Here is a 25,859-nt window from a genome sequence, read left to right as displayed (position 1 = left end):
AGCCCGACAGCTGTCCTCAGTTTGAGTCTCCACAGCCGCTCCTGATCCCCGTGGGTTTCCAAATCCCCATCAGCTTCCAGGGGAGGAACCTGGACAACTACATGGTGAGACCAGCCTCACCTGTGCATCATCATCATCATCATCATCATCATCATCATCATTATAAGCTACCTACTGTGTTTTATATTTGTAAATGACGTCCCCGTGTGTCTCCAGGGAAAGAGGTTTTCCATCGGCACGGAGCTGATGAAGGACTCAGAGGTGACGGTCCAACAGGAGCAGGGATCCAACTTCAGGTTCCCAGGATATGAGGTCAGAGAGTTTTCTGACATCACACCGTGCTGATGCCAGTTTGTCTCTTAAACACACATCTTACTGTATAATGGGGAAAACCCTGTGTGTGTGTGTGTGTGTGTGTGTGTGTGTGTGTGTTCCATGTTTTTCTCCTCACTGACTTGGTCAATCCATGAGAAATTTGGCACAGTGGTAGAGGGTCATGGGAGGATGCCAATGAAGCAATATTACATCAATTGGCCAAAGGGGGGCGCTATAGCAACCCATTGAAATGTCAAACTTTGAATGGGCATATCTCATGCCCCGTATGTGGTAGAGACATGAAACTTTGCACAGAGATGCCTCTCCTCATGAGGAACACATTTGCCTCAAGAACCCATAACTTCCGCTTATATAGATTTTCCGCCATTTTGAATGTTTTGAAAAACACTTCAAATGGATCTCTTCCTAGGAAGTTTGAGCGATCTGCATGAAACTGGGTGAACATAATCTAGGGAGCAATATCTAAAGTTCCCTCTTGGCAAAAGTTGGAAAACTTCCTAAAACTGAGCTTCTATAAGGCAATGAATATTGCGGAGGGCGTGGCTCATCACATAAAGGTGTAGAACATCTCAAGGGTTTCACCCATCACCACGCAACTTTGTAGGCATATGACCACACATAATCTGAGGGGACCCCTCCATTATTGACCCCATCAAACAAAATGGGGGTGCTAGAGAGCTCATTTCTTATCTAGGCCTAACCGCCATATGGATTTTTACTAAACTTGGTAGATATGTAGAACAGGACGCCTCAAGGTGACTGGAGAAATTTAACTCTAATTGGCAACTGGGTGGCGCTATAACAACAGAAAAATGCTTCAAAATGGCTAAAATGCCACCGATCGCTGTGGCTCCCCCTGTGGACCAATGTTGGTGTTGTTTCTAATGTTTGGTATGACTAAGTCATGGTATGGTATGCTGTACATAATCACGGAAACTGTCAGTGTGTCATTCTGTCAGTCAGTCATTCTGTCTGTCCCATGTTTTTCTACTCACTGACGTGGTCAATCTATGTGAAACTGCACATAGGCATTGAGGACTGGCATAGGTAGAAGGGGACAAAGCTACCAATGGGGATGGACTAGTTGGTTATATTACCGTAAAACCTTTAAAGGCCCAGTCCCTTGGCCTGTCTCAATTAGAGGGCTGGTCTGGCTGCCAAACAGTTCATTTTTATAGAAGTTTTTTGGATGTGTAAAACAGGTTGTTGGCTAAATTATTCATACTCCTTCAGTCTGTAAGAGTCCTCAGATCAAAAGGATCAAAAGGGTTTTTATAAAAATCAATCCACGCTGTGAGGATTGTTTAAACAGGATAAAGTGGTGTTCTCAAGTGCTGTAACTCTCTCTCTCTGTTCTTTGGATGTATAAACCAGGTTGTTGCCCATTTGAGTTAACGTTAGTTAGCTGTTCAGTTTGTGCACACAAATATAAATGTTTTAACGGACATGCTACTGACAACATTTAAGAGGACTGTCTGTGGTGGAAATGCTGAATGGAGCGAGGGTCTGACGGGTTAGTTTTGGTTCCAAAAGTACTATACCGAATGTGTTTGGTGGAAAGACGGGTTAAAAATCAGTCTGATGGTATATTCTGACAGTAAACCCTGCACACTGAAGGTTTGATATTAACCGTTAAAACATGTAACTGGACAAGTCTCAAAGGCAACATGTGAGTATTTAAATAAGACGAGTCAAAGGGCAGAAATATGAACACAGAGGAGCTGAAAATTAAATCCCATCGACACAGACGTTATCTCACAGTATATAAATAACTCTGGTCTGAAATAAGGAAAGCATCAGAGGAGGCAGTAGATGTTTGTTTCTGCCTCTGCTCCGACATTAAACTGGCTGAGTCCATTTAAAGAAGCCGTGTGTGTAAATGTTCCCCTGAGCTGTGTGTGTGTGTGTGTGTGTGTGTGTGTGTGTGTGTGATCTGAAGCTTCCAGGCGTTTATAACACACTCAGGGAGTGTGTCATTAATGATGATTAGAATAATTAGTGAGTCATTAGCTGTTAATTGGAGTCAATTAAACTGTGAGTCGCTTCTCTTTGTTTCAGTCACTGATTCTGATTCTGACATCTTGTGTTTACATTATATTAAAGTTTATGATCCATGTGTCCTTTAGGTTTGTTAATACTGAAGCTCACGCTGTGTGTGTGTGTGTGTGTGTGTGTGTGTGTGTGTAGTTTTCCTACGACAAGCAGCAGGAAGTCAACGTATCGTTCCACATCAAAGACAGAGACACCGAGAGGAAGATTGACAGCACGCTGACAGGTTGGTGTGTCACACACACTCACACACACACACACACACACACACACACACACACACGCACATACACACACACACACACACACACACACACACAAATCAAGATGAGGTGTGAAGCAGAGTTTTTACACTGTTTGACTTTCTCTCATTTCTAATCCAGTTTGAAATGAATTACGATAATTAACTCTGGAATTAACCACCTTCCTCTTCTTCCTCCTCCTCTTCCTCCTCAGTGGTGCTGTATAACTGCTCCGTGGGCAGAGAGGACTGCAGTCTGTGTAAACACGCTGACTCTAAGTACCAGTGTGTTTGGTGCACAGCGCCACGCAGCTGTGTTTACAGGGAGCTCTGCCCGTCACCACAGCCGGCTCAGTGCCCCGACCCGCAAATCACTGACGTGAGTTATTAACAACACAACACACTCTCAGTATCAGACACTGGGTCACCTCTTCATCAACAGGACTCTTCCTCGTGTGTCTCACAACATGTCTGATGGTCACCATCAAAGGTCAAAGGTCAAGATCACTGTGACCTAATTTTTAGGGACCTCAGCCAAAGGCACCAAAATTGGCACACGTGAGGACTGGCGAAAAATTTGATAAAATGAAAAAAATTAACCCCTAAAGTGCCAAAATGGACTCTCTAGCGCCACCTACACACACTAAAATGGCCGCAGCGGCCCGTAGGAATATCGTAGAAAGATCAAACCAAAACTGGCTTGTTCGTCTCATCGGCATCTGCAAATCACACGCTGACACCCCTGACCTGAATCCAACAGGAATTGTGGTAGTGCCTCTGAAAGTAACACGAGCAAATGTGGGGAAATTGTCATCTGTGAGCTAGACATTTTCAACTTGTGACCAAGATCACATTTTTGACTCCACAAACATAAAAACTATATGTCTGCGTTCAGGACGAGTGTATCTCTCTGTTGGTATGATCAGATTGACAAACCCACAGTTTGGGAATGAGAGGGAGGAGTTGGAGTCATTTTAAAGCCACCTCCATCTGCCTGGTCTCTCACAGTTTTTCTCTGTCTCTCAATGACGGACTCAGGATGTTTGAAGGGCAGGGGTGAGAAGGAAAAAAGGGCACCTACTGCATGACATGGGGCCCCATTGGTGAGCAAATGGCCACTGCCGCCCGTAGGAATGTCGTAGAAAGATCAAACCAAAACGGGCTTGTTGGTCTCATCAAGACCTACAAATCATGCACTGACACCCCTGACCTAAACCCAACAGGAAGTGAGCGAGTGCCTCTGAAAGTAACAGGAGCAAATGTGGAGAAATTGTCAGCTGTGAGCTAGAGTGGAGAGGGGTCTAAAATCATCTAAAACTTTTGTCTTTAACTGTCTACGTGAGCTGGAGGCCAACACGGCGTGAGTCCGAGGTCCCGCCCAACGCTGCTTGCAGCTTTAATGTTGAAATTGATATCTCAAGAACACCTTTTCTTAAAATTTCTTATAATTCGACACAAACGTCCACTTGGACTGAAGAATAAACTGATCAGAATATTGTGGTCGAAGGTCAAAGGTCACTGTGGCCTCACAAACTATGTTTTTGGCCACAACTCAAGAATTTAAACACTAACCCTTACAGCAGCGCACAGAAATGTCAAACAGGAAAAAGTTGTATAATTGCCTAGAGTTGGTTGGTGTTCTCACGGCAGCATTTACAAGAGGACCAGATCAAATGCCTTGTGTGAGAAAGCTGCTCTTGATTGGTCAGAATTTCCATGTGGGAAAAATCCAGGAAGTAAAGCAAACGTTGAAGAAGAGTACACTTGCAAGATAAATGTGACACTTTCTAATGTCACAATGGAGGGACAACTACGCAGGTTGATTTTAGCGCTGCTCATCGTGGACTATATTGCTGTCATTGTTCATTTTAGTCAAAGCATACAGTCTGAAAACGAGGCAAACGCGGCTCCAACTAGAAAACAATGTTTTGATGCATTGGATGTGCTGAATGTGCATATTAAGGCAGTACAGGAGGAGGTGCACATTAATAATCCTCCAGGACTGTAACATGCTCATGTTTAACCCAAACAATGTGTCATGTGATCAAGTCTCCACGCTGGACACAAAAACTAAAACAGCCTTAAAGTGACTGTTTATTTCTGCAGCAACAAACAAGGACAACATTATTCAAACTATTGCAAACTCCACAGAAAATACTTTCATCATATCAGAGGTGTCAGGACTGAAATGTCCCTGCAGCATGTATCCATTTATGTCCCCACAAAGTTTGGAAAAGCTGTGATCTGATTGTGTCATTTAAAGACAGAGCAGAGATGTGAGGAGATCCAGGAGACGCTCTGTGAGCAGCACCTTTAACACATCCACCATATTGCATTTTCCCTCCTGGTTGTTACAGAGCGCCAGACAACCCTGTGACATAAATCACGTCTGAAGTGTATCTTCCTGTCGTAAAAAAAAAAATGAAAAAGCACAATGGCAAATTGCATCCGATGATTTGAAAGGAATAAGTGAAGAGGAACTGTCTGAAATGTGCTGCAGTGACGGGGAAGAGAAACACAAGGAAGCAATCACATGGATGACCGAGGACGATTTCATATCTGTGAGTCAATCACATTGTGTTTGATGAATTCAACAAACAGAATAACCGACAGTAACTAACTGTAGGAGGCTGGTTTCACACTGAGAGCTGCAGTGAGTCCAAAAACTTTGGTCCAGACACAGATACAAATACTCATGGTCCCCAGAGGGTGAATCCTGAAGGTTTTCGGAATTACTGCTTGAGCAACAATTTGGTCCATGAAGAGGTGTCTCCGAAAATAGTGGTCAGGTTCATATGAAATTGGCTTTCGATATTCTTGGTCCTCAGAGGGTCAATCTTAATAATTTGCAAACATTATCAGGTCACAATTTTCCCCTATCAGTTAGAGTTGGGTCCATAAAAGGTCTTGACTAACAATAAACTCAATGTGTGTATTCATGGTCTCCAGAGGATGAAGTGTGTTGAGTTTCAAGCCACCATCATGGCAAAATTTCTAAGCTTGGACCATCACTCTAGTCCACAAACCACAGAAACTACTGGTCAGATTTCCATAAACTTGCATACGGGTCGGCCAGTCTGGTCCCGTTGGTCAGTGTTTACTTATTCAAGTAACACTGGCGGTCCCGGAGAGTGAGTGACCTGACATGGTGCGTTGGTAAATTCAGTCTGACGCTCTACACTAAAATGAGAGCCCTGTTGGTGGAAGAAACGCAGCGTTATATTTCTGCATGAATGAACCAACGGTTACGTTAATCACACATTCACTCCACTCGGCGCTCTGCTGCTCCGTCTCCACAGACAGAGTGTCCAGAGTGCGCTCTGCCACTCTGAGAGTGCGCTGCTCTGGATAACCCAACGCTACATTCAGACAGCGCTCCCAATTTATCAACGCTCCAGTTTGTGTCAGAGTGCGCTCCCACACTCACAATGAGTGTTTCTGAACGCACCACTCACATCATCTTCCTCCATCGTCTAAAACAAGACAACACAACTTGTTAGCTAGCGCTAGCTAATGTCTGTGGAGAACTGTTTTGCCTCCAGCTAAGCCCCGCCCACCAACAAACATCATACTACCCTTTTTAAACAGGAATTGTGCAAATTTGCAGGAAAGCCCAATCAGTCTTTTTTCAGCATTGGCAGTATAAAAACAAAATCGGGGAGTGCAGCAAAATGCCGCCTACCTACTTTTGTTTATACAGAATGTGCCTTTTTCGGGGCAATGGGGGGCGTGAGCAAGTAACAAAACGTGTAGCTCAGCGTGTGACGTAAACAGTGACGTGGGAGAGAAGCCGCGGCTTGTCAGTCCTTCGGTGATTCTCTCGTAAGTCGGCCCGTCCTTCACCGTCCCCGTCATCTGACGGTTAATGGCCTCTTCGTTTGCGAGGACAAGGAGGGCGCGCAATTCCTTGTCTCCCCAGTTGCTCATCTTTACAGTGTCTGTCAGGTTTGTGTTTCCCTCTTGCTACTAGCTGCTCGCTAATTCCTGCTATCAGCTGTTTGCTGTTTATCCACCGCCAGTGGCTCGCACGTGCGGCGTCATCAACAGCTCCTCCCACAAGTCATCAACAGCCCCTCCCACAAGTCATCAACAGCCCCTCCCACAAGTCATCAACAGCTCCTCCCACAAGTCATCAACAGCCCCTCCCACAAGTCATCAACAGCTCCTCCCACAAGTCATCACCAGCCCCTCCCACAAGTCATCAACAGCTCCTCCCACAAGTCATCACCAGCCCCTCCCACAAGTCATCAACAGCTCCTCCCACAAGTCATCAACAGCTCCTCCCACAAGTCATCACCAGCCCCTCCCACAAGTCATCAACAGCTCCTCCCACAAGTCATCAACAGCTCCTCCCGTTGCAGAAGGTCGCCTCGGTCTGTTTAAACTAAAAGGGTTCCACCAATATGTCTACCCTACGAGGAGGAAAATTGGGCACCTTGGATCAACTCGCCAATCCGGCTCTGTGTGTCTAAACGCTCGTAGCTTGCCGGCAAAACGGCCCAACATTAGCCGACAATCTGGCAGTGTAAAAGGGGCAAGTGTTTACTAACAGTGAAACTGTCTGTATAAATCTGGGCTGATATTTTCCAGAATATTTCCTTTAGCATTACTAATGTTTTAATTCCATTAATGCAACGAATCGTCATTAGCAGTGAGACTTTAAATGAGGTTATACTCACTTTTACCTCCTGTGCTTTATCTGCCACTTTGGGAAATCTCCTTCAAACACAGAATTTCTAAAAAGCTGTTTAACCCCTGAGTAATATCTCTATAAAAATATATCTATAAAAAGATTATGCAGACATTTACTGTATGCACACGCAGGCAGACTGACAAAGTGACACAGGGTGAATATTTTCACCTTTAGCTGCTTTATGAAACAGACTCTTTGTGTTGTGCAGAAGAAGAAAAAGAGGAGCTGCACTCCAGGGATGAATAAAGGATGAATACAGTCGCTCCATCTGTTCGGATAATCGGCTCCATTAGTTCTCTCATTTCTATCTTTTCCACATTCATTTTAACAACTCGTCTCCCTCGTTAGATCAAATTCTGCATTCTCAGAATCCATACAGCTTTTCACAAACAGACAATTTCTCAATCAATCGCCTCTCCTCCTCAGTGTGACATTTCATTTTCTCTCCCTCCATGTTTTATTCACAGTTTGGCTCCTTTTTCAATTTGTTTCATATTTCCTCTGGAACATCAGTCATTTGTTTCAACTCAATATTCCTTCGGGGGCAGCGGCTGATGAGGTCAAGAGTTGTTGCTGATTATTTCCGCTTCAGCACGTTGAGCTTTTAGTGGCGAGAGTTTTAACTAGTGAGATGAAAAGAAGCTCTTGTAGTCAGTATTAATCCTTAGATCTTGTTAAAATTAAACTTGAAGACAACAAAGCATAACACATGGTCCTTATCAGCCCATATCGCACATCTCAAGAAACAACAACAAAACTACAAATTGCAGCCTTTGCGTATCGTATATCAAACTCTGTTTCTGAAAAATTCAGATCTTTTTTCAGCGTGTTAAAGTGCTGATGGCAGAGTCGTCAGTGAATGAACTACTAAAGAAATACATCACTACCAACGTTTCCTTGAAGGCCCCGACACAACAAGCCAATAGTCAGCTGTCGGTCAGTGAGCATCCGTCGCCTTAGGTTTTTGTGGTTTGTCCTGCACTGTTTGCCCTCGTCGGCTTGTTTATTTTGGCCAGTGCAGCATGTCCAATTGGCTTTGGTGAAGACGGAGCCTGTCAGTGGATGAAATCCCTCTGATTGTCAGTTCAGTTCAGGTGACAAGTGGAGACGCGTCAGTGAGTAAAGGAGGAGCTAAAGTCCAGAGTGAGTGAGACCAAAACCAACTTGCTCCAGAAGGTCCAATTATTTTTCTCTTTAGCAAAAACGTTTCTTGATGGTTTGAGTCCTGCACAGGTCTATTTTTGAAATCACACATCTGCCCGTACCCGTAAAGCTCAGTACCCGACCCGACCTGTTACCTGTCATTATGTCTAAAGCAAGGTTTATGCTTCTGCGTACCTACGATGCAGAGGGCTTTGCAGAGGCGTTGCGTCCCTCTGCGACTGACGCAGAGATGCGACGTGGACCAGTCGCCTCTCTCTTTGTCGTCATCGTAACATTTGTAATAAGAGCATATGTTGTTCAATGTCGATCATTTCGAGCTCCAGCAACAGTCTTTCTCTCTCGGTTGCCATCTTCACTGTGACTAGAGCAAAGCCGGAAGATAAACAAACAATGAACGAGCAACGACCACAGACGTCACAGAGTCTAGGTAGGTCTATAAAAGAACGCCGCGCCCCCAAGTGCTTTGGCGAGGAATTGCATAGCGACAGAGACCAACAGGACGCAGAACTATGATAGGGACACAGCAACTGCGTGCACGTTGCATCGAGTGTACGAGTGTACGCAGAAGCATAAAGAAACTTTAAGTCAAAGCCACACCCACCCACACCTGTTAAGAAACCCACTACAGCTGACGGCCAATCAGCACATGCGTTCTGCGCCTATGTGACAGGAAATAACTCTCCACAGCAGCAGACGGTGGTCGTCTGAAGAGCGTCTTGATGCTAGTTAGCCAGTTAGCACATTAACAGCACAATCCAGTGTTGTTGCCCAGGCTGAGCGTGAAACAATTAATCAGTCAACTGACAGAAAATCTGTCAGGTGGCAATCTCCAGTTTTAGCCTGTCAAGGACCAGACACTCCAAACTGACATCAGAGAACTAGTGGTAATGAGAGTCCCCTGCTGCGTCGCCTCACGACCATGTATCGGCCAAAAAGTTGCACATGAACACACCAAAGTTTCCCAGTTAGAAATAATAAACAGCTAATAAAGACAAACACAGAAGGGTCCACACAGGCTTTGATAAAGTTAGAAATATTTATGTCTCACTGTCTCCTCTCTGCAGATCGTCCCTCGCTTCGGCCCTCTCAACGGTCGCATCTCCGTCACCATCAAAGGCTCCAACATGGGAATAAAGAAAGAGGACGTCAAGAAGATCACAGTGGCCGGAGTGGAGTGTGTCCACCAGGCGGACAGATACTCCGTCTCCACCAGGTAAACACCACGATGACAGCAGCTACATCAACATGCAGACAGGAGACCTTGTGTTGTCTCAATGAATGGAGGTGAAGCTCGTTACATGAACCTCTGACAGTAATTAATGACTGCAAACACCTGGAGACCTCCTCTCTGAATGTGATGTCACTGCTGCAGACACACTCAGCTGATCAGGAGGGTTTTACAGATACACATAAAAGAACAGCTTCAGTTTATCACAAACAGCAACTCATTGGGAGATACGTGCTTTTCACTGGACAGGAAAGCTGTCAGACACAGTATTCAACACAGACAGGAAGTTGTATTTATTGAACGTCTCTTCCTGTCCACAGTGTGGTGTGTGAGATCGGCCCAGCGAGGAAAGTCCCGCCGTCTGACCTCCCGTTTGAACCGTCCAACAGCGGAGCGGTGGAGGTGGAGGTAGACGGAGGGAGGACAGGAAGGTCTCAGGTCTTTTTCACCTATCGGGTACGTCTCAGCCTTAAACACCTCTCAGCCTCAAACACCTCTCAGCCTCAGACACCTCTCAGCCTCAGACACCTCTCAGCCTCAAACACCTCTCAGCCTCAAACACCTCTCAGCCTCAAACACGTCTCAGCCTTAAACACCTCTCAGCCTCAAACACCTCTCAGCCTCAGACACCTCTCAGCCTCAAACACCTCTCAGCCTCAGACACCTCTCAGCCTCAAACACGTCTCAGCCTTAAACACGTCTCAGCCTTAAACACCTGTCAGCCTCAAACACCTCTCAGCCTCAAACACCTCTCAGCCTCAAACACCTCTCAGCCTCAGACACCTCTCAGCCTCAAACACCTCTCAGCCTCAGACACCTCTCAGCCTCAAACACGTCTCAGCCTTAAACACGTCTCAGCCTTAAACACCTCTCAGCCTCAAACACCTCTCAGCCTCAGACACCTCTCAGCCTCAAACACCTCTCAGCCTCAAACACCTCTCAGCCTCAAACACCTCTCAGCCTCAAACACCTCTCAGCCTCAAACACGTCTCAGCCTCAGACACCTCTCAGTCTGAAACACGTCTCAGCCTTAAACACGTCTCAGCCTCAGACACCTCTCAGCCTCAAACACGTCTCAGCCTTAAACACGTATCAGCCTTAAACACGTCTCAGCCTCCAACACCTCTCAGCCTCAGACACCTCTCAGCCTCAAACACCTCTCAGCCTCAGACACCTCTCAGCCTCAGACACCTCTCAGCCTCAAACACCTCTCAGCCTCAAACACCTCTCAGCCTCAAACACCTCTCAGCCTCAGACACCTCTCAGCCTCAAACACCTCTCAGCCTCAAACACCTCTCAGCCTCAGACACCTCTCAGCCTCAAACACCTCTCAGCCTCAAACACTGCACTGAAGACGGGCGGCCACAGGGTCTGAAAAAGGTCTTAAACTAAAGTCTTAAATACATACTTACTAATAAAAGGCCTTAAAAAGTATTAAATGATCTTATACTCAGATTAGATCAGTCTTAAATGTTTTTATGTCTCAAGGAAATTTCTTCAAATTTGGCACAAATGTCCACGAGGACTAAAAGATGAACTAATTGGATTTTGGTGGTCAAAGGTCAAGGTCACTGTGACCTCACCTGTCTCAATCTTGTGAACATGATATCTACTGGAATACCTTGAGGAAATTTCTTCAAACATTTGGCACAAACATCCACTTGGGCTGAAGAATAAACTGATTTGAATTTTTTGGTTGAAGGTCAAAGTTCTGTGTGAAATTGCATCTGTCTCATTCGTGTGAACATGATATCAAAAGAATACTTTGAGGGAATTTCTTCAAATTTGGCACAAACGTTCACTTGGACTCAAGCATAAAGAGATTAGATTTTGGTTGCCAAAGGTCGAGGTCTATGTAACCTCTTATGTCTCATTCTTGGGAACATGATAGCTCAAGAATGCCTTGAGGAAATTTCTGCAAATTTGGCACAAATGTCCACTTGGACTCAAGGATGAATTGATTACAATTTCATGGTCAAACGTCACTGTGACCTCACGTCCATCTCATCCTTGTGAACAAGATATCTCAAGAACGGCTTGAGGGAATTACTTCAAATTTGGCACAAATGTCATTTTCGACACCACTTAGAATTTGGTGGTCCAAGGTCACGGTTACCTCATGTCCATTCCATCCTTGTGAAAAAGATATCTCAAGAACGGCATGAGGGAATTTCCTCAAATTTGACGCAAACGTCCATTTGGACTCAAGGATGAATTAATTTAAATGTTGTGGTCAAAGGCAAAAGGTTACCTTGCAAAACATATTTTTGGTCATAACTCAATAATACACTGATTCTGACCAAACTTGACACAAATGTCTAACAGGATAAAATAATGAAGGTGAAAAGGTCAAAGGTCAGCTTGACTGTGACATCATCATGTTTTAATGTCATATCTCAGGAACAGAAGGGGAGACATTTGGTCAGATACTGAATTGGTGACTCTAATCTTGAAACTGTGCTGATTGTATAGATCTTCTGTGTGTGAAGCATCCATGTTTTCACTGACATGGATGGAAACAGGAAGTAGCGTTATGAAGCCATGTTTTTCTGAGCAGTTCCACATTTTGCTTGCATCATTGCACGCTGATGTTGCGATACACATTCCTGCCTCCTGGCTTCATACTGTGAAAACTCCACAGGACGTCTCTATATACAGCAACAACATGCATCCTGTCTGCTTTACTAAACCCAGACTTCAGTGCTCTGAACATGTTATTTCCAGGTGTTTAGCGCTCCGTCTGTACAGTAGTTTGATGCGTTCACTGCCTCTCTGCCATAAATCCAGCAGCTTTGTCTCTGAATTTGTTGCATCTGTGTTCACCTGCAGGAAGCCTTTTAAAAAATAGTTAAACGTGCCCTCCTGAAACCTGCAGACACACCCCAGTGTACACTCCGCAGCAAAGTTTCTGAGGCAATACAGAACACTGTGTGACACTTCAAACCCCGGAGATCAAATCCCACAAACATTCAAAGGTCTCTAACACGCAGCTTTCCTCTGGTGTGGAGCTCCCTGAAGATGCAGCCAGGCGTAAAAATATCCAGCGCATACAAATTCACCCAAACTGTGTTCTCGCTGCAAACAGAGAAACAAATCTGATCACAATAAATCAGCTTCACCTGCTGTTCTGTTTGCTTCCTCTAACTAGGCTCAGTGGTTCCATTTAAATGTTGTTGTTCACTTTCATATTTCTGTCGGGCTGACAAAGAGCCAATTAAAGCAAACTGCTGAGACCAAAATGACTCATTTACTTCAGCAGCAGTTTGTCTCCCACAGTAAACTTTAAACTTCCCTCGGAGATTATTTGTTTCTGTGGCTGTCAAAACAGAAACATTAAAGCAGCGCTACAGAAACAGGCAGACCCGCCTCAATAATGTAATCACTTCTTTATATTAGTGTAACGCACAAAAACATTTTGCTCCTGCCTCGGTAACACTCTCAGGTCATTTAAAGAGACACTGCAGGTAGTTTGATACTGTTGTTACAGCCCAGAGTCTGAAACAATTAGTCAATAAGTTAACAGAAAATCTGTCAGGTGGCAGTCTCCAATTTTAACCTGTCAAGTCCCAGACATGCCAAACTGACGTCAGGGAACTAGCGGTGTCCAGAGTGCCCTCACTTCACGCCGCTGTGTTTGGCCACACCAAACCAGACAAGTGTTCTGTGCCTGCAGGAGAGGAAATACTGCTTCATACCAGCAGGTGGCGGTCATGGCATTTAAAAAGGGACCTAGAAGACCGTCTTGACGCTGTTCAGTTGAAATGGTAAATGATAAATGGACCTGCATTTGTATAGCACTTTTCAAGTCATCCGACCACTCAAAGCGCGTTTTACACTACGAGTCACATTCACCCATTCGCACACACATTCATACACTGATGGCCGAGGCTACCATACAAGTTTGTACTTCAAATTTGGCACAAACGTCCTTTCGGATGAGCCACTTAGAATTTGGCGGTCCAAGGTCACGTTGCCTCATGTCCATTTCATCCTTGTGAACAAGATATCTCAAGAACGCCATGAAGGAACTTCCTCAAATTTGACACAAACGTCCGCTTGGACTCAAGGATGAATTAAATTTTTGTGGTCAAAGGTAAAAGGCTTGTATTGTCAGTTCTTTAAGTCAGTAGGTAAATTGGTGCTTGATCCCATTTAAAGGTCAACCACAGACCTTTACATAGTTCACCCCCTCGGCCTCGGGCCGGGTCATCTGTGCCCTTTGACCCCCCTGACGACAAGCTTGCTTTGGCATACTGTAACACCGTCATACAGCCCACGCTTAGTTTGAATGTCTTGTTTCTGTCTCTGTCTTCAGACTGAATATATCTGAGTAAGTGCTACTTCCTGTGTTGTTGTGTTGCTTGTATAAAACTTGAGCCAGGCGGAGCTGCTGTTGTGAGTTTGTCTCTCTTCAGGGAGATTCAGTCTGTCTGCAGGAACAGCGAGAACAAATCTGAAACACCAACAAACCAAATGCTCCGGTACATCTCAGCAGCTGCACGACACACACTCTCCTGTGCTGCGCCGCTGTGTTATTTCACATTTACACCTTTGTTTATTTATTTATTTATTAATTTTAGCTCCCAAACAAGCACAAACAACTTGTTTCACACACACACTCGGCTGCTGTGTCTTAATTCTCCAGACAGATTGACTTCTTAAGTTTCCGAAGGCGCTTTATCCTCCGGTGTAGCCGAAGAATTAATATCCGCTCCTGTTTTGTTTGTCACGCTGTCGGCGGAGCGAAGAACCTTCCAGAACAAACAGGAAACCAACCAGCTGGTGTGCTTCAGCGGCCGCCGTCGTCTTTATCAGTATTCCTCAAATACTCCCTGTGCAGTCCTGTGTTTGTTTTCAGTTCCGGCACGCTGCCTGAATACCACGGGACTCCTTCAGCTTTAAAACATATTTAAGTTTGATGTGATCAAAGTGTTTTCACCTGCAGCTGGAACGTAATGAACTCTGCGCCGTTAAACTTTAATGGTTACGTCTGGTTTTATTTTTCTCTTTGTTGCTGTTTTGTCCGTCTGTGACATTCAGCCTGACGGAGCCCGGGCTGTTTTTGTTCTTGAAATGTGATTATCTTCATGTCAAAGTGTTTCAGTCTGAAAATAAAAAAGTCTCTTGAGCAGCAACACAGACGGTATGAGACGCTCTGAAAACTAATTACAAGTCTTCATTAAGTAAGACCGAGGAAAATAACTCAGCGAGGCACAAACTTTATCTGGAAGTGTTGGACGCGCTGACACCGCTGAAACCGCTGCCTCGAGGACGGCGACACCGGGAAGTGTTAGGTTTTTAGGTTGTCCAGGTCAAGGTCACTGTGACCTTGAATCTCTCATTCTGGTGAACATTATATCTCAAGAACACCTTGAGGGAATGTCTTCAAATTTGGAACGAAGGTTGACTTTGACTCGAGGCTGAAATGATTAGATTTTGGTGGTCAAAGGTCAAGGTCACTGTGACCTTGAATCTCTCTCATTCTCGTGAACGTGATGTCTCAGGAACAACTTCAACTTTACTTTGTCCCTAGAGGGCAATTAGTTGCACAGCAAGTTAAAACATGTATTACAAAAACATGCAGTCAGGGGGAGAAGAGGGGAACCAAATACAGTGGCCATCAGCAACAATCACAAATATCAACATCAACAACATCGTCACTCGTCACATCAAATCAAATCAAATCAACTTTATTTATATGGCACTTTTCATATGACAGTAACACAAAGTGCCTCACAGAGGTTAAAAACAACAAAGATCCATGATCATAACGAGAGTAACAACCAGCCTGGACTCTCCTCAGTACTGAGTCAGACTCTTCCACTGCCCTGCATTCAAAAGAGAAATAGCCGTAGGAATGAAGGAGTGCTTGTTTCCGTTACTCTTAACAGGGGGAGAAAAATCTGAGCCGAGAGCCAGAAGGCAAAAACTGACAGTCTGAGAAAAGGGAGTGGGAGCTGTCAGAAACGACGGCTTTAGCCTTCCTTACTATCTGTTTATAAAACAGTCCAGATAACGTACCCTGCAGAACTCCCCAGATCTTGCTTCTTGTTTTCACAATGCTTATTTAGTGCATGTTTGGATCTGATGTTGAGATTCCCAAACCAGCAGAGAAGAGAGAAGGTCAAGACAGACTCAATATTAGTTTCACATTTGGCACAAACGTTCTCTTGGACTCAACAATGAAATGAGTGGATTTCAGTGGTCAAAGGTCAAGGTCAATGTGACCTTAAATCTGTCTCATTTTCTTGAACACAATATCTCAAGAATAAGGGAATTTTGTTCACTTGGACTTAAGAATACACTGATTCAAATTTTGTGGTTCAAGGTCAAAGGTCTCCTCTCTGAGCTTCAGAGTGACCCATGAGTCCATGTTCTCACCTTTCAAGAACAAACAGCTCATTTATCATCGTCTCTGTCCAGGACCCCAAACCAGTCTCTGTCCAGCCCGCGAGGGGTCCAGCAGCCGGAGGAACCGTCATCACCATCAAAGGAGAAGACCTGGACACGGCCTCTAAAGAGGACGTGTCCGTCAGTGTGGGAGGAGTCCTCTGTGAAGTGTAAGAAACACCTGTTGACACAGTGTCTCACATGTTTATGTGTGTTTTCTGAAGGTCATTTAAAAGTCTTCCTCTGTCCTCCTCAGCCTGGAGTTTGGCGAAGAGATCACCTGTAAGACCGGGAGGTACCGAGGGCAGAAGGTCCCCTCTGACCCGTTAACGGTGACGGTGAGATACGGTAAAAACACCACCAAGGACGTGACAGCTGCGTACCAGTACTCCGAAAACCCCAAGATCACAGATTACTACCCCAAAGACAGCTTCATATGGTGAGTGAGCTGCTTTATGTCGGACAGAAGTAAAATACTGTTCGTGAGCAGAACAAAAACAGAAAAGTAAAGCACTCTGTGTGAAGTGTTTTTGTGTCGTAGGCAGATTAAATATTGAAACATCCAGTGTGTGTTCACTCTGAGAAGGTCAAACACACTTTAACTTTAAATCTGCTGTCAGAGAAGATTTGATGAAAACAAAAAATCCTTTAAAGTTAAAATGTCTCCGTCTGTCGTCACTCAGTTTGATCAGCTGTGATTTGATGATGTTGGTGAAAGTTTTGCTGATAAATACATGTGCTTCAATTAATTTACAACTCTGTGTATGTGTGTGTGTGTGTGTGTGTGTAGCGGTGGGAGGAGGATTGTGGTGGAGGGAAGTGGTTTTGATCTGATCCAGAAAGCCACGATGAAAGTCCTGACATCCACCGACGACGTGTTCACACAGAAGACCCCGTCTGTAGAGGTAGGAAGTTGTGTTGTTGTTGTTGTTGTTGTTGTTGCAGATCGATGGCAATGACAGTTTAATTTATGTAGCACATATCGTCACAGATAAACTCAAAGTGCTTTACATTGAACGTATAGAAGAAAATGTGAGAGCATGAGACACATGAACATCAGACACAAACACATCCACACAAATAGAAAAACAAAAACGTGTGGAGTTTGTTGGTTCTTTGTTGAAGTGGTTCTTCATTTCCTCTGTGTCCCGACTTCATTTCTCAGCAGGAAGTTTGTTTGTCTTCTTCTTCCTCTGTTTATTTATCGCTCCTACAAATCAGTGTTTCTCTTTCAGTTCTTCTTCTGTTTTTTTCTCCCCTCTCGTTTCATCCTCATGTCAGTGTCACGTTTTTGTTAACAAGAAAACATTTTATCAAAGATAACATGCAGCTAGATCATCTTTAACAAAGTGTTAGAAAACATCTAGACTACAGAACAGAACTCGTATTATGAAAAGCTAAATGGATCGGCAGTTTGGCCTCTGCAGTGAGGCAGCGGATGAAAATGGAAATTAAAAACTAAGATAACATCAGCACACTATAACATCCAGTCAAGGATCATTACAAGAAAAAATTATCAACAAACTGTCAGGAATCAGCTTTTAAAAATGTTTAATACCATAAAACTTGACATTAGTTTGACACCTGTTACTGTGATATAAACATTTAGCTCAGAGCTAATAGTCATCACAGAGTCTGAATTTGGAAAGACAGGAGAAAGTATGATCTAAAGAATCAGATTTTGTTGTTAATACAGTTAAAATAACCAAATCAAGTTGCCTCAAGAGAATGGTTGAGTATTCAAATTTTTTATTTTTATGCCTCTGCGTAGGCGACAGCTCTGATTGGAAGCGTTAAGGAACACCTTGTGGGACTGCCTCAAATGTGGCACAAATAAAAAATTGATGGTCAGAGGTCAAAGGTCAAGATCATTGTAACCTTGCATCTGCCTTGTTAACCAGATATCTCAAGAATACCTCAAGGTAGTTTCTTCAGATATTTCTTCAAGAACACCCACTTTGAGTGACAAATCAACTGATTAAGATTTCATGGTCAAAGCTCAAGGTCACTGTGACCCCATCCATTGCATTGTCATGAACATTATATCTAAAGAACACCTTGTGGGACTTTGCTCAAATTTGGCGCAAACGTCGCTTGAACTCAAGAATGAACTGATTAGAATTTAGTAGCTGAAGGTCAAGGTCACTGTGACCTCACAACACGTTTTTAGTCACTGGACTGGTGGGCGGAGTCATACAACCACAGGGTGGACTGGTGGGCGGAGTCATACAACCACAGGGTGGACTGGTGGGCGGAGTCATACAACCACAGGGTGGTCTGGTGGGCGGAGTCATTCAACCACAGGGTGGACTGGTGGGCGGAGTCATACAACCACAGGGTGGACTGGTGGGCGGAGTCATACAACCACAGGGTGGTCTGGTGGGCGGAGTCATACAACAACGAGGTGGTGATTCTACTTTTGTTCTTGTCAGAGAGCAAAAGACAATACATTTTTTGTGCTGTGGTTGTTTACTGTCTGATCAACACGTCAGCTCAGGTTGCAGGAGCTTTACTGATCAATAAATGTTCCATCAGTCAAACCACATCATTTTGACGACACACAGAGGACCAGTCTTCTGTTTGTATCGGCCTGATGCGTATCGGTGTGCATCTGACTGACACTTCCTGAGTCAGGAGGCTGAAACAGAGAAAGGGGACGGTGGTGCTTCTATTTCACCGCTGAATAACTCTGAGTGACAGAGTCTCTGAGGAAAGATTCACTGCAGGGGAGAGGAGGGGAAGTCGTTTCATCGTCACTTCATCAAATGCTGCCGTCTGAACCGGGAACAAAGAGGGGGAGACACAGTGGGGGGGGGGGACAGACACAGAGACAGAGACACAGAGGAAATGTGAGGTAAAAGTTACACCTGCACTGAAAATCTGGAATCACTTGATTCAAGTATGGAGAGATTCACTGCAAACAAACTGTCAACACTTTCCTACTCACCATTAGAAATAATTAAAAATGGTTATATTTTTAAAGCCACTGGTTTTCAACAGAAAAAACAAGGTTCTTATCTCACTGCGTGATAATGGAAGAGTTCTGCAAAATGATTCCTTCATTTCAGTCATCCTACAGTCCTCCATTTTGAATCTGATAAACAAGAGATACAAGGACATAAAAAAGAGAGATATGAACAAGATTTTAGAGCGAAATTGTACTAGATTAAACAGGATGAATGAAGAGATGAAAGTCGTAAACACAAAGAGCCATATTTGATTCAATGTCAAATGTTTTCAGCTCCGTTTTAAAAGAACTGAGAGTCGAAGCAAACGTCAGGTTTTCTGTCGTTATTTTTTTGTCTTGTTTTTTTTTTTTTTTTTTATTTTATGCCTCCGCACTGGTGATAGCTGTGTCCAGAGACGTTATGTTTTCATGTTGTTTGTATGTCCGTTTCATTCTCCTGAACACAATATCTCAAGAACACCTTAGAGGCATTTCTTCAAATGTGGCACAAACATTCACTTGGACCTAATGATGAACGATCTGTTTTAGTGGTCAGAGGTCAAGGCAGCTGTAACCTTGCGCCCATCTCATTCTTGGGAATACATTATCTTAAAAACCCCTGTGGGAATTTCTTGAACTTTGGCACAAACGTCCACTTGGACTCAATGATGAACTGATAATATTTTGGTGGTCGTCGGTCAAAGTTCAAGAACACTGTGACCGGGTTCGTTTCATTATTGTGAACATAATATCTCAAGCGCACCTTGATGGAATTCTCTTTAGATTTAGCACAAACATCCGCTTGGACTGAAGAATAAACTTACTAGAATTAGGCGTTCAAAGGTCAAGGTCACTGTGGCCTTGCATGCATCTCATTCTTGTAAAGGAGATTTCTCAGTCCCTCAGAATTGGCACAAATGTCTACTTGGACTCAATGATGAACTGACTAGATTTTGTTGTTCACAGGTCAAAGTTCAAGGTCACTTTGACCTGGTCCATCTCATCTGTTGATATCTGAAGAATACCTTGAAGGAATTCCTTCAAATTTGGCACAAACGTCCTCTTGTACTCAACAATGAACTGAATAGATTTTGATGGTCAAAGGTCAGGGTCACTATTAACTTGCCTCCATCTCATTCTCATGAGCACGATATCTCCATCCCTTCAAATTTAGCACAAACGTCGACTTGGACTTGAGGATGAGCTGACTAGACTTTGGTTGTCAGAGCTCACTGTGACATATTTAATATATCATATGCTAATTTAAAAAAAAAAATTTTTTTACTATGCCTACACCCCAGCAATAGCCATGACCAGAGGTAAAATGGTTTCAGGTTGTCCGTCTGTCCGTACATTTCTGCATACATCACATTCTTGTAAACACGATATCTCAAGGTCGTCTTGTGAGAATTTTAAACTTTGGCACAAACATCTACATAGACTCAAAGATGAGCTGATTAGAATTTTGTGGTCAAACATCACTGTGACCTTGCATCGGTCTCGTCCTTTGAAAATAAGATATCTTATGAATGCCTTGAGGGAATTTTCTCAAATTTGGCACAAACGTCTACTAAGATTCAAGGATGAATTAATTCAAGTTTTGTGGTCAAAGGTAAAAGGTCACTGTGACCTCAAAAAATTCTGACCAAACTTGACACAAATGTCTAACGGGATAAAATAATGAAGGTCAAAAGGTCAAAGGTCAGCTTGACTGTGACATCATCATGTTTTAACGTCATATCTCAGGAACAGAAGGCGAGACATTTGTTCTTGTTTCATTGTGTTGTCTTAATTTAAATATTGTAATTTGGTCTTGACTGAATGTAAAAGAAGAAAACATGTCGCAGCTGGACTCACTTCTTCTTCTTTATCTCCTTCTTCAGTTTGTCCAGGAGTCTCTGAGTAAGAACGGCACCGTCCTCCAGTTTTACTCTCCTCCGGTAAACTGCTGCGCCAACAGCCCGTCTCTGCGCACCGTCCTCCAGCTGGACAACGTGATGGAGGACCTCAAGGGTTTCAACTACCACCCTGACCCCACCTTCAATGAGCTCGACAAGAACGTCATTACTGAGACCAGCATCATCATCGTCACTGTGAGGACGGATGCTTACATCCACACTTCATATACTATGCCACTCTTTATCTCTGGATTTACCGACATCACTCTGTTTTTCTCCGCCAGGGTCGAGGTTTCTCCAAGGCCATGACAGCCAAAGAGGCGCAGGCTTTTGTTGGAGACGCTTCCTGTCATGTTAACATCCTGCAGGTAAACACACACGTCTCTCTGTTTCCCCTGCAGGAGTGAGAAATGAGGTTATAATGGATTCACACTGTAAAGATGGAGCTGATATTTGCTTTTTATTTGTTTGTTCAACTGAATTGAGCTGATACCGTCATGCTGCAGAAACACAGCGTCAGGACACATTCAACACTAAACAGCAAACACCTGATAAAAGATGTTATCTGACAAAAACAGAAATGTCCCACACTTTCAGTCCTGATTCTGCGTGTTCAAATGTACCTCAACACAAACTTTCTCCATGTTCATCCTCTTATATCATCTGAACTTCATTCAGCAGTCCGTGGTGTAAAGTTTGGCTTAAAAACTTTCTTAAATTCCTGCTCCCCAGAACCAAAAATAATGAGGACCTTGGTATTAAAGGAATATTTCACCCCTATATATACAAATGATCATCTGTGTATCAGATACTCACTGTGTTGTTTTGAGTTTGTGACAGGAGCTGTTTTTCTCTCATGTCTCCACGATGAACGGACAATTAAAGAATGCAGAAAAGTCTTGATGAATTAAGGTCACAGGGGTCCGTGTTAAACAACAGTAAAACTTTTATTACAACATCTGTTTAGAAACTCCTGCTCACAACTCCTGCAGTATAATTCACGTCTCATTTATCCAGTCAGATGATCAGTACTTCACAAACAGACACAAATTTGTGACAGTGAACTGAACTGACAGTGAAACTGATCTCTACCCTTGTCAGAGCCAGACTCCATTTACAAAAACAATGATTTTACCTTGCTGAACACAGGAGCTGCTGGTCTACTGCTGCCTCATTCAGTTAGTTAGTTAGTGACTTTGGTGAATCTGAATTAACCCTTTAAAACACCAAAATCACACAATAACACAAGCTATCTAACTGATGTAGGCAGCAGTAGACCAGCAGCTCCTGTGATCAGAGAGCTAAAATTAGGTTTTTGTCAAAGGAGTCTGGCTGTGACAAGAGCATCAGTAACTTAAAGGGATAGTGCACCCAAAAATGAACATTCAGCCATTATCTACTCACCCATATGGCGAGGGAGGCTCAGGTGAAGTTTTAGAGTCCTCACATCACTTGCAGAGATCCAAGGGGAGAGGAGGTAGCAACACAACTCCACCTAATGGAGGCTGACGGCGCCCCAGATTCAAACGTCCAAAAACACATCATTGAAACCACAAAATATCTCCATACTGCTCGTCCGTAGTGATCCAAGTGTCCTGAAGCCCCACAGAGGCCTGAGAGAAAAACAACGTTTTCTTTACAAATTCAACGTAACAGATTTTGAACAACTGATGTATAAATGATCATTTTGTGGATTCAGTGTTCCTTTAAGTTTAAAAACTTTTAGGGAGTCTTCAGTTTGTCTTTAGTTTATTGTGTAGTTGAGAACTTTGCCAGCCGACGTTTGGAGAACTTGTTTGTTAAAAAAAAACTTGAGATTCTTTTAAAGCTTTACTTTGATCTGCAAACTACTAAAATAAAACAAGCTCGGTGACATTTATATATATGTATAACCTGTGATATGTGGACTTTATTGCTTGGTTATAAAGGGACTCAAGTCAAACAGGTTCTATTTTAAACCACAGTGAACGGATCAGTTGGTGCTTCTTTAGTTCAGGTCTGTATTACTATCTGTAATAAAGTGATGTCATCAGTCTGATGTTGAGTTCAGCTGTGTGACTCTTGTGTTTGTCTCCGTCTGTGTGCAGGATGATAAGTTGATCCTGGATGCTCCTTCGTCGCAGCCCAAATCCAGATCCAAACGCCAGCGCAGAGACACGACCAATGAACCGCTGGACCTGACGGTAACTTCACACACGTCCACCTTTTACATCATCAGTAATCTGTGATAGCTGTGGACACAGGCATTATGTTTTTGGGTCGTCCATCTGTAAATCTCTTCATCCATCCAGTCACTGTAACCGTGCATTCATCTAATTATTGTGAACGCAATATCTCAAGAATGCCGTGGCACAAACGTCCACTTAAACTCAACAATGAGCTGATATGGTTTTAATGGTCAAGGTCACTGTGACCTTGCATCTGTCTCATTCTTGTTAACATTTTGAGGTCTTCAAATTTTGCACAGATGTCTACTTTGAGTCGCAAACTATTAGAATTTAGGGGTCAGAGGTCAAAGTCACTGTGACCCCGTCATCACATTCTCATTAATGCAATATCTCAAGAACATTTTTAAGGAATTTCTTCAAATTTGCCACGAATGTTCATTTCGACTCAACGATGAGCCAGTTATAATTTGGTATTCGAAGTCAAGGTCACTGTGACCTCAAAACATGTTTTTGGCCAGTGAAACTGTGCTGATTGTATAGATCTCCTGTGTGTGTGTGAAGCATCCATGTTTTCACAGACACGGATGGAGACTATAAGTGCGACTTGTTTGTGGAGACACACAAACGCAAAGTGGTAATCCGAGTTTACTTGTGCGAAAATGACAATTTGGTGATGCTCATTCAGACAGGATTAATATAACGGGAGGAGGTGGGGAATAAAATATTCATTTTCCTGCTTTGTGACTGAACTCATTGTTCATAGATGATATTTTAACTATCAGGAAATTGCAGGATATTATGGTCTGTAACAGCAGGACAAAGACAAAAGTCCCCACAAAGGGTATTGTCATCGTCATCTCTGATAATAAAAGTTCATAAATCCATTTAGAAATCAAAGACATTGTCTTCGTGTATGGGACGGCTGCTCCACCCACCAGACGCCCCTCTCCTGCTGGTTCCCAAACAGGCCTGAATGTTGATGTTAGCATGTTAGCATGTTAGCATCTACCAGGTCAGCAGAATTATTTATGAGTTCCTACGTTTTAATACAAAAGTCAAATTTCAAACTCTGAGCTGATGATAAAGAAGTCCAAGGACAAGAACTTTTTGAGATACTCAGAGACACTCTACAGGATAACGACATGTTCGTGTTTAAATCCACTGAGTTTTGTAAAGAATTCCACCCAGGTCCTCAGTTTTGTGTGTGAAATGATGCTTGAGATGTTTCAGAGGTTTAATTTTTACCCTGTTAACCTCTGATACTGAGCGGCTCTGTGTCTCTGTCCAGGTGAAGTTCGGTCACGGCGTGTGGACGGTGGGTTCAGTCTACTACGCCAGGAAAGACGACATCCCTCTGGCTATAATCATCCCCGCAGTCATCGTCCCCATGCTGCTCTTCATCATCGTGTCCGTCTACTGCTACAGGTCAGAAACATAATTTTTAAAAAGACACACAGACGTGTTTGTTTCCTGCGTGTTGGTGCGTTTAAATATCTGTGATGTGTGTTAACAGGAGGAAGAGTCAGCAGGCGGAGCGAGAGTACGAGAAGGTGAAACACCAGCTGGAGAATCTGGAGGAGAGCGTCAGAGATCGCTGCAAGAAAGAGTTCACAGGTACACACACACTCACCTGACAGACGTGAGGTCACATGACTGACTGAGGAGGGAGCGTTAATGCTGGAAACAGTCAAACTGCGAAACGACAGCCTGAGTCTGACTTTAGTTGTTTTGCCGATCGGTTTTATTGGTTCTGATGAGACTGTACTCAGTGTGTGAGGTACAGGGAGGTCTGAGAAGGTCTCTGATCCCCAAACAAACACATAGGACCCTTGAGACATCAAAATCTAATCTAAAACCAGAGACCATCTTGGATCACTCACTCACGTACGACCCACATTGTGACGATACAAACTTCCTTACTGACTCCTCTTCATCCTGGTGGGACATCAGGCTTCAGTGAGTTTTCTCCGTTGCGTTCGATTCTTGGCAGCATGTTGCGTCTCTCCCAAGGACAGGTCCATCTGTTCCAGCTCCAGTGTCACAGTTCTGCACCAGCTGCTTTTGGTCATCTGGGTTTTATCCATCATGCAGCACTTGGTGTCTGGAACTGGTCCAGTGACTCTCACTGATCCCAGGATGTCCAGGTGGTATCTCTTCATCTCACCGAGGACCTGCGCTGTCTCGGTGGTCACGTACAGGGTTCAGATATTCCATGTCCCAAGGCAGATCTTGGATTTTGGCCCTGATAGACCCTCTTTCACACTCCTGATCTGCTTTCAGCTTTCATCAGGAGTGGTCATACTGTCACTGTTTTGGTGGCGGGTGTCTACGATGTGCCTGATGTCAGTAGTAGTAGTGTTTTTCATGGGGTGGAATTGTTAGCACCACGCCCCCAAGCCTGGAGGGCCAGCTTGCTGACTTTTGTCTGGATCCTTACCTGAGACCAATCTAGTAAGGTTGAACCTACCAGGGGCCACGGACCCCCCAGCATAGCTCTCAGGGTCGTAGAGGTGCGCAAGCGTCTCCACCACGACAAGGTGACAGCACACTGAGAAGGTGACGATACAGAGCTGGTTGAAAATCAGCAAAATATCCCTTTAAAGCAGACGTAGACCAGGGGTGTGAAGTGACTGTACTTCTGGCCCCCCTACTCAGACTACCTTTGATCTCGGCCTTCGTGTTGGTCTCAACTGCACACCGGTAAAGTTTTTAGACTGCATCTTGCACAGGTGTGACGTCATGCAT

At 43.9% G+C, this 25,859-nt stretch overlaps 1 protein-coding gene across 1 annotated transcript in view; it reads left to right on the top strand.

Moving 5' to 3' along the window:
• Nucleotides 1-25,859, top strand: part of LOC125883246 (plexin-B2-like) — a 259,257-nt gene that overhangs the window by 215,963 nt on the left and 17,435 nt on the right. The window contains exons 15-28 of the mRNA XM_049567498.1: nt 3-104; nt 217-312; nt 2,524-2,611; nt 2,842-3,005; nt 9,548-9,696; nt 10,032-10,167; nt 16,135-16,271; nt 16,358-16,540; nt 16,892-17,006; nt 20,932-21,141; nt 21,231-21,314; nt 23,034-23,129; nt 24,403-24,539; nt 24,628-24,728. Of these exons, the coding sequence (XP_049423455.1) occupies nt 3-104; nt 217-312; nt 2,524-2,611; nt 2,842-3,005; nt 9,548-9,696; nt 10,032-10,167; nt 16,135-16,271; nt 16,358-16,540; nt 16,892-17,006; nt 20,932-21,141; nt 21,231-21,314; nt 23,034-23,129; nt 24,403-24,539; nt 24,628-24,728 (1,798 nt within the window). The remainder of the gene's footprint in view (nt 1-2; nt 105-216; nt 313-2,523; nt 2,612-2,841; nt 3,006-9,547; nt 9,697-10,031; nt 10,168-16,134; nt 16,272-16,357; nt 16,541-16,891; nt 17,007-20,931; nt 21,142-21,230; nt 21,315-23,033; nt 23,130-24,402; nt 24,540-24,627; nt 24,729-25,859) is intronic.

This window comes from Epinephelus fuscoguttatus, linkage group LG22, assembly GCF_011397635.1.
Source record: "Epinephelus fuscoguttatus linkage group LG22, E.fuscoguttatus.final_Chr_v1".
NCBI lineage: Eukaryota > Metazoa > Chordata > Actinopteri > Perciformes > Serranidae > Epinephelus > Epinephelus fuscoguttatus.
The sequence above is the reverse complement of the archived record's forward strand: the minus strand, read 5'-3'. Positions and strand labels throughout refer to the sequence as shown.